This window comes from Populus alba, chromosome 7, assembly GCF_005239225.2.
Source record: "Populus alba chromosome 7, ASM523922v2, whole genome shotgun sequence".
Taxonomy (NCBI): Eukaryota; Viridiplantae; Streptophyta; class Magnoliopsida; order Malpighiales; family Salicaceae; genus Populus; species Populus alba.
In genome coordinates, this window is record NC_133290.1 from 9732023 (window position 1) to 9742108 (window position 10086).

The 10086-nt window shown below is 31.5% G+C and overlaps 1 protein-coding gene across 1 annotated transcript; it reads left to right on the forward strand.

Annotated features, from left to right (window-relative positions):
* The first annotated feature begins 3247 nt into the window (after nucleotides 1-3247).
* On the forward strand, nucleotides 3248-7324 carry LOC118049724 (glutamine synthetase cytosolic isozyme 1-1). The gene is made up of 13 exons (XM_035059808.2): nucleotides 3248-3521; nucleotides 3610-3649; nucleotides 3734-3837; nucleotides 4042-4090; nucleotides 4182-4288; nucleotides 5743-5830; nucleotides 5922-6050; nucleotides 6126-6200; nucleotides 6290-6343; nucleotides 6432-6469; nucleotides 6594-6753; nucleotides 6870-6930; nucleotides 7018-7324. The coding sequence occupies exons 1-13, from the start codon at nucleotides 3448-3450 to the stop codon at nucleotides 7107-7109; spliced, it is 1071 nt and encodes a 356-aa protein (XP_034915699.1). The 5' UTR covers nucleotides 3248-3447; the 3' UTR covers nucleotides 7110-7324.
* Nucleotides 7325-10086: the final 2762 nt, after the last annotated feature.

Sequence of the window (10086 nt, forward strand, 5' to 3'; positions counted from 1 at the left end):
AAGGAGAGAAAAAACAAAGAAATAAAGAAACAGACTCTGCAAGCTCACCAAAACTCTAATTATAACACCACCAATACCATCAAAACAATCTTGAGAAAATGAATTCAATACCATTAAGAAAGATTACCAACGATAATTAGAGAGTGTCATATTTGTCGTACAAAGATAACAAGTGGCTCACTTGCCTTTGGCAGCAAGTATGACCCACTTTAATTATCATTGGTGACCTATCCATTGCATTTTAGCATCCATGTATTTTTTCTTTTAATGGGTTCTTTTGTAATTTCTCCTATAATATCAAATAACACATCAATAACAAAATAAATAAATAAAGGGTTTAGTTTATGCCTATGTTATAGTGAAGACAATGTAATTAGTCATTGTGTTTATTTTTTTATTAATGAAAAAGAATTGGTGAAATATTATATTTTATACATGGAGAAACATGACATTTAAACTTGTCGTTATTCAGAAACATGACATTTCAAATAAATTATGAGAAGGGCTTCACAAATTACAATGAAAAGATAGGAGCGAGAAAACAAAGAAATAAAGAAATAGACTTTGTAGGCTCACCGAAACTCTGATTATAACATTACTGGTATAATAAAAAAAATCTCGAGGAGATAAATTCAATGACATCAAGAAAGGTTACCAACGATGATTAGAGTGTGTCACACTTGCTGTCTAAAGATGGCGAGTGGCCCATTTGCCTTTAGTGGCAAATGTGACCCGCTCTAGTTATAGTTTGTGACTTTTCTTGATATCATTGGATTTGTCTCGTCGAAATCATTTTGATAATACTAATGGTAATGTAATTTGAGCTTGCATATTATTGTGGATTGTTATAATAAAATTACCCTTTTACCTTTGAATTGATTAAATTTAAGCCTTTGGTCTAGGGTTTTTTGGTCTTTTCCTCTAGCTCAGTGGTAATTAAAAGATTGTTTAGGATGGTATGCGTCTTTTTAAATTTTTTAACATAGTAAAAATATTTTTTTACCCCTAGAGTCAACAGAATTTTAAACCGTTGACCAAAGGCTTTCTTGACTTTTCACAATCTTTGTAACAGTAAAAATACTTCTTTGCCCTCAAGATCAAAAACAAGTTGGGCTGCTAAACAAGGGTGTTTCAGGTTTTTCCGCTTTCCATGTACAGTAAAATAACACTTTTAACTTAGAAAGGACAAAAAGAAGCTATGCCTTTAAGGGTATTTTAATATTTTTCACATGAGTATTTTGTGTAATTAAAAGGTTCTTGGGGGTGTTTTGGTATTTTTGTTTTTTTTAATTGTTTAATCCAAAAGCTGCTAGCTTGTGTTCCACATGCATTGGCGTGTGTGATGCTGCTCGGTGATCAAATCTGGCTATCTGTCATCTTTCTAGATGCGCATGTGTGCTCTCTTCCACATGGTGTGGCACATGTAGGCTGATAATGGTTGGATTGTCACCGATAATCGATTTTTTTTCTTTCTTTATTTTCTCTCTCCTGACTACTAAAGTGCACAATTATCTTTTTTATTTGTTGTTTTTCAATTTCAGTTCTTATTTTTTATTTTTATTTTTATTTTGTCCTTGTTCCTTTTATAGAAGTTTTGTTTTTTTTTTTTTTCAATTTTGTCCTTCAATTACAATTTCTCATATGTTTTGTTTTTTTTTTTTTAATTTTAGTCCCCATTCTTTTAATTTCTTATTTTGTTTTTATTCCTTTTATAGTTTCATCATTACTATTATTATCAATAAGTAATATCATAATTATTATAAGTAGTAATAATAATAATGATAGTGAAAAGAATAAAAATAATGATAATATTAGTTATTGTAGCGGTGATAATAGTTATAACAATAGTATAAGCAATAATAATAATAACGATGATAATAACAATAATACTGATAGTGATCGTGATAATAATACTTATAATAATTATGATATTACTTATTGATAATAGTAATAACGGTGATAGTTATAATGATAGTGGCAATATTAGTAATGATACTAATAATAATAATAATAATAATAATAATAATAATAGTGATTACTCATCATTCAATATTATATTTTTAGGGAATTGAGTTTCACTGTCTTTTCATGTATGGTATTTTTGGTTTAATATCCTGATTACTGGTTTGAAAAGTTTACATGGCTCGATTTTTTTTTTTTTTTTTTGCCTTATGTTTTTTTTATTTTATCATTTAACATTTATTTTATATATATAATATATATATATATATATATATATATATAAAGTCATCTAGGTTTCCTTTAAACCTATTAAATACATTAATTCACATCGAGTTAGCTCTTAAAGATTTATTGTCTTGCTCAAGTTTATAGCATTGCAAAAAAAAAAATCTCCGCACTATTAATAACCTTTTGTTTTGTTTTTAAAAACATTGTTTTTTTATGTTTTTATAACATCGTCTTGCCCGCGATGAAATGCAGGCAAATGAACTAGTTTATATGAAACTAGTTTCTTTATACTTGCTTCGCATGACCGCTAAACCCAAAACGCTTAAAATATTTTCTATACTCTTAATATTTTTTTGACATTTGAAAAACAAATTGATATTAACTCGTTGTGAAGCGCAAACCAATATAATAGTTAGATATATAATTTTAAAAAAATTCTTTTAAGTCTATTGGGGTATAATTATTTCAAGGTAAGACAACATGTTTATTTTTAAAAAAAGATAGAATATTTTGAATTTACAGATAAATAATTTATATTTTTATCAAATAAAAATACAAAATCCATTCTTTTATAATTATATAATTATGGATTATATATGTTTGTATAAAAAGTTTCTTTGTTCAACATTACTCTATCAAAATCAAGGTACATGTTAGTTATTAGAAATTAAGATTCGGATTATACTTAATATGAGGCACATTTCCTATTTCGGATTGGTGTTATTATCGATAGAAAATAGAATCATGTATGTAAGACGTCATCATGATGGCAAAATTAATAGACAAATACATAATTGCTAAGTTCCAATTTTATTTTATTAGGTTTAGGGTTAAAAAAAAGTTGGTGATGAAACAAAAGTACCAAATTACACATGAAAATCATGGAAAGTGGAAGTTCATTTTACACACACACATTAAAATGATTTAATATTATTAAAAAATTAAAATTAAAAAATTAATTTTTTTATAAAAATATTTTTTAACCACAAATTTCATAAACATGATCGGTACTCCTTGACTTTGGGGATGCAATGTTTGTGTTGAATATTCTTCCTTCCTAGAACTTTCCCTGAATTCATGTTTTACCCTCCCTGTTTGTTGGAAAATTTAATAAGGTGGCATTGACTTGGAAAATCTCCTCTCCTTAACAACCCCCACCACGCCTTCCTTTCTAGTTTCTCCCCCCCTCTCCTCTCCTCTCCTCTCCTCTTGATTATTTGACTATTGCCACTCTCCACGCTCTTCAGAGTAGCAACCATGTCTCTCCTTAATGATCTCATCAACATCAATCTCTCTGATACTACTGAAAAGATCATTGCTGAATACATATGGTACTCTCTTTTTTCCCCTCTTTAGTTTACGATCATGATCACCAAGTTGTTTCACTCATGTTAACACTTTTTTTTTCTGTGGGTGTAGGATTGGTGGATCTGGAATGGACTTGAGGAGCAAAGCAAGGGTGGGGTTTATTTTCTTTCTTTTTTGGAGTTCTTGATCACCTGGGGCCAGTGTTTTACCTTCAGTTTTGTTATGTATTTAACAGACTCTGCCAGGTCCGGTGACCGACCCTGCCAAACTTCCCAAGTGGAACTATGATGGTTCTAGCACAGGCCAGGCCCCTGGCGAAGACAGTGAGGTCATTTTGTAGTATGTACCAATCTTTCATCACTCTTAATTTGCGTATCACTTTGCTTTCGATCTTGATCAGTGGCCATGCTATGATTTCTCGACGAGTAATGGTAGATCTTGCTGAGTATTTTTCTTGAAATAAGTGGGTTCGATCAACAGGTTTTTTCTCCCTCTGCATCTAACAATTTGATCCCCTTACTTCTTGAATCTTGACTGTATCAGCCCGCAAGCAATATTCAAGGATCCATTTAGAAAAGGAAACAACATCTTGGTAATTGATTCTTGGCCGTTAGATTCAATTTTCTCGAATCAATCCCGTGAAGGGGAAATATAATGTCTCCTGGGTTTGAACCAAATTTTAGGTGATGTGTGATGCCTACACACCAGCTGGGGAGCCAATTCCAACAAACAAGAGGTTCAATGCTGCCAAGATCTTTAGCAACCCTGCTATAGCTGCTGAGGAGCCATGGTAATTACCTTTCCTGATTCCACAGGAGAAAACATACCTGACACACCTCTGTGAAAAGTAATAGCTTTTATATATATAATACAGTATGTAAAATATGGTTCTGTGGTTATCACATGCTAGATGGCATTTACTGTGTCACAGTGATATAATATTTTATATTTTTAGATTGTTTTATTATGCTAATATTAAAAATAATTTTTTTAAAAATATTATTTTACCATCAAATACCATGTAATATTTTGGCAATTTTGGTTGTGATCTACGGTGTTGTCCTTTCCAAGGGGTCCAAAGCCATTATTTTTCTTTTCTTTAAAGTGACGTTTTTCTGGCCTCTGTATATCAAGCACATCCGCATCCCAACTAGACATAGATGGTGCCCTTTGGAATCTAAAAATGGTCAAAGTCATTGTCTTTATCGATAACAATGGTTAATATGTTTGAATTTTTAAACCTCGAGTTGGTGGGATGTGTGCATGGCTTAGTTGGCATTAATATTTTCCTCAAGTCTAAAGGTTTTTTTTTTGGCTAAAAGTCCATTGACTTGATTATATAATTTTGTAAAACTGAAAAAAGGGGTAAGTTTGATTATTTATCCAACATGAATATAGGCATATTTTTTTATAGCTTATTTGTTTTTACATTTTAAAAATACTTTTAAAAAAATTTCAATTTTTTTTTTATTTTTTTCTTTGTTTTAACTTGATATGAATTAGTCAACATTAGGCTTTAGAGTTTTATAAAATAAGGTTCGGAAATTGCTCTATGCTATGGTAACATTTTGTCAGCATGATGTGTTTTTTTTTCCAAGGCTTGACTTCCTTTCCAATTTTTTGCCTAACCTTGGTTTTTCTATTAAAATAATAATTTCAGAAAAAAAAAAACTCTCTTGGTTTAGGACTTTGCCTTTGCCAAGTGGTAGTAGACATGTCTGCAAAGAAAAGAAAAAAACCCTTCTGGTTAGGTGTCCGCTACTGTGAGTCTGTGACAGAATCAAGTGCTTAGCTACCACCTTACAATAATGACTTTATAGAATTTAGTAGCTGGTTGTTCATGTCCTGGCATGTGAGGACCAGCTAGCATCAGAAAACAACAATGGTTTTGACCAAATCCTTCAACTATCTTGATGATCATGTATAACATAATAGATGATCATGCCTTTCACTTCTTGCAAATCTGCTCCTACACCGTAATAAAAGAATGTAAAGAATCTTGCACACCTAGAATGCTGTTTTCTACCCAAACAACAAAGGTCAATCATCGTAAACTGACTCAAAATCTATCCAGAAACCAATAATTATATTCATTAGCTTGCAAAAAAGAGAATTATTTATCTGTAGCAATTATATTTTGTTTCATGAACATTCTGGGATCGCCTTCTTTTATTGCATTGACCATAAATTTGATTTCAAATAGCATTGATACTTAATTCTGAATGTCTTGTATGCTATGATCAGGTATGGAATTGAACAAGAATACACTCTTCTCCAGAAGGACATCAATTGGCCTCTTGGGTGGCCAGTCGGTGGCTTCCCCGGTCCCCAGGTTTGGAATCTGTTTCGATATCTTCTGAGCATGATTAATAAAATAAATTATCAGAATGTCACTTTACAAGCTCTGTGTTCATGCAATTCAGGGTCCATACTACTGTGGAGTGGGGGCTGACAAGTCTTTTGGCCGTGATATTGTTGACTCCCACTACAAGGCATGCTTGTATGCTGGCATCAACATCAGTGGTATCAATGGTGAAGTCATGCCTGGTCAGGTATGCTTTTGATTACCATTGTTGTTTTGCTGGTCCAATTTAGTGTTCGTGCTCATGTGTTGGATTAATTGACAGTGGGAGTTCCAAGTTGGTCCAGCCATAGGAATCTCTGCTGGTGATGAAGTGTGGGTTGCTCGATACATTCTTGAGGTATGGATCACAACTACAAAGACATTCTTGTCGATATATTGTCCTTTTCAATGGAATCTTCCACCATCTTATTTTGCTTGGTCGCACAGAGAATTGCTGAAATCGCTGGCGTTGTGGTTTCTTTTGACCCGAAACCAATCCCGGTTTGTCTTCCTTACAAATCTATTTTTTTTGTCAGCTTGTTTCAGAACGTTGTGCATTAAATCACTTGTTTTTCATATCCATGTCCAGGGTGATTGGAATGGTGCTGGTGCTCACACTAACTACAGGTAACGCACTAAACCAAAGTCTTTTAAACGACCTCACTACATGCTCATAGACCTTCGAATCTTTAGAGCTTAAACATGTAGAAAATGCACTTGTTGATGGTTTGGCTTTAATTTTTCCCCTCAGCACCAAGTCGATGAGAAACGATGGAGGGTTTGCCGTGATCAAGAAGGCCATCGAGAAGCTTGGTCTGCGCCACAAGGAACACATAGCTGCCTACGGAGAGGGCAATGAGAGAAGGCTGACAGGTCGCCATGAGACTGCTGATATCAACACTTTCTCCTGGGTGAGTTCAGCTCCTTAATTTCCTTTTTTTTTTTTTCCTTTCACACACTATAGAACCATGCCATCCTTTTGTTGGGCTTTCTGTTCAGTAACTTTTTCACTTGCCAAACCATACAGGGTGTTGCAAACAGGGGAGCATCTGTCCGTGTTGGTCGTGATACTGAGAAAGATGGAAAAGGTAAAGCATATCCTGTTGATTTGGATTCATGACCTCACAATTTCAAATTAAGAGCATAAGCTTATATATCTTTGTTATAATTGACAGGTTACTTTGAAGATAGAAGGCCAGCATCCAACATGGATCCCTATGTTGTCACATCAATGATAGCTGAAACTACCATTACCTGGAAGCCATAGAGAGGAGGGAAGATGATGGATGACAACAATTTCTAGATTTCTCTCGATCCAAGAAAAATGAAATAACCCTGTTTATTTTTCTCTGCTTTGGATTGATGGCTTGCTTTTCATTCTGTTCCCATTTTTCTTATAGTTTCCTTTAAACGCCATTCTGTTGGCTGTTGATCAGTTATGAACATATCCACCTCCTGTTTAATAAAAAGGTAGTTTAATTAGCCGTAGTGTTCTGCGAAGGTGTTTAAGATCATCCATAGCTGTGCTTATCTTGTCATGAATCAAAACATGCTTGCACACTGAATCAAATCCTTAAGCAAGATGTCTCCATCGCCGGGGAACAGTAGCATCAAATGATTCATAAGCCCAGGCAATCAAGAAATTTTTTACGGTGTAACGAGCCTATTAGTTTCCTGGATCTACTCTAAAAAAAAGATACAACTAGGACAACAGAAAAATCTTATATGGAGATACAACTGGTATCCATTTCTGAAAATTTCCTACGAGGAGCGGTTTAACTGTAAGCTATTTTCTCTGCTCTTTATTCTTTTGATATTTCTATCCACTGCCAGGGAGAAAGAATGCTTGAGTTGATGAGGATTCTGTGGCTTTTGATTCAAGATGGTCTTCGTCTACATTACGGAGTGTAATCCTCTCCCAATCCAAGACGACGGCCCCGCCGTCTCTGTGATTAGAAGTGGAGACCCCCTAGTGAAAATCCCAAGTCTAAACTGCTTGGAATCTGAAAGAAGTTTGTTAATCAGCAAGAAGAAGTAATATGAATTCTCAAGAAGTTTGTTAACTGCTGCAAGACACCGTTGCTTTTTGGAGATGGTGGCACCAACAGCGTCAGATGATAAAGATCAAACGATGGAGATTGCTTTCGTGTTTTTTGAAAAAAAAAAACAAAACAAAAAACATTGACCACACATTGGCTTTCGTGTTTTGTTTTGTGGTTAAAATATTATTTATTTATTAATTAATTATTATATATCATAATTTTATATAAATTTTATAAAAAGTTTTTATGGTTATGAAAAAAGCTCTAATTTATATATAATATTAAACACACACTAGGAGTACTGGTCTTGGCTAATCTGTTGTATCTGTTTTTGTATATAAATTTAAAGAGTGACAAGTATTGGTATTAAAAATGCGTAAAATAATTTAGTTTTTCTTTTCTATAATTAACTATATATGTATTTCGTATTTACAAGTATTTAAATTGATTTAGATTTTCAAGAAAGTATTAATAAACTTGATTCATTATTTTGAATAATTGAACAATCAATTGTAAAATAATATATAATTTTATTTAATTATATTAAAAAAAATTTCCTCTCTTCTTGTAATTTTTAATAAAAAAATATTTTCCTATCTTCTTGTAATTTTTAATAAAAATATTTCTTCTCGTATAATTATAGTTATTTTTATTTTAAAATCAAAACACATGGTTAAAGAGAATATGTTGATCCATATCTTTATACCATAAACATAACTTTTTTAAAAAAAATATCAAATTTAAATTATCTTTTGTGATAACAATAAAAGAGATTAAATTGCATAATTATAATTAAAGCATTCCTATAAATAAATTAATTGTACTTAAATATTATCAATAAAAAAATAGAATTCAAATCTGAAATATCATGGTAAGTCTTCTTCTAAAGATTTTTCTCTTGGTTAATCTTCCTCAAAATATTTTTAAACTTTTTTAATCTTATCTAATATGTGATCAAATAACTAATAGAATTTAATGTAACTTTTTTGCCTTTACAATTTTTTAATCATGTTTTGGTGATATTAAGTATTCCATGATTGGAATGAAATTATCATCTCTTAATTTAGATAATTAACTAGAGATAGGTAGAATCTAAAATGCGTGCAGAATTTATTGGGAATTCCCTCACATGGCACCGTGGTTAAATTTTTCACGGTAACTTCATTTTTGTTTTTTTTATTATTATTATTATTTTAATTTAACCCTTATTTGATTAAGGCAATGACTACAGGTGATATTATTATTTGGTAATGCTTCTATTGTAATTTTGCATTAGTGGATCCACCATTAGCTATGACACAGCTACAAATTTATAAGAAGCAGCTCGTTGCTACTTCTTGTGATGAGAAAACCCATGAACAGTGGAGCATGGCTTTACTGTCCGGCCGGACTGGTCATGTTCAACGCTAAAAATGCATTGAACCAGGTTTGACCCAACAAAATAAAAAAATATATTTTTTTAATTGTGTTTTATTCGGAAAACTAGTGTTAAATATTATTCAATGACTATATAAATTAAACGGAGATCATTTGATGACGCTGCATTTACAGAAATTGATTGTAATCTCAATTTTATTTCTAATTATATTTTACCTGATGTTGTTGCGCTCTTAAAAAATTTATGAAAACTGTAGTCCTTGTCATATGTATTTCATATGTGATGGAATTGTAGATAGTTTAATAAAACAATAAAATATATTTTTTTTCATGATATAATAGCAATAGTTAAATTTACAATATTTAAATTAAAACCATCAATATATATATATATATAAATTATTTTATAACCTCAATTTCAAAAGTATTCTTAACCAAACACATTAAACTACTTTTTATTCAACCTCAATTTCAACCACAGTTTTAACTAAACATCTATTTTTTTCAAACCAACCTCAACTAAAAGTATTTTTTATAAAATAATTTTTTTCAAATCACAACCACAACAACTACCGCAATATCAAACATATCATAAATTATAGGTTAGGTTGTTGGGGAATGGTGGGATTGAAATATAAAGAATCAAAATGAAAAATATGGATGGAATGGGTGGCAAAGTTTGGGTGAAATGTTTACTATACTCCTCATACTTTCTAAATTATAAATATTACATCATTTTAATTTTTAAAATTTAAGGGCAAAATCAATTTTGATCTTAAATTTTATTTTTCTTATTTTTTTTGTTCCTGATTTGAAAAAGGTGAG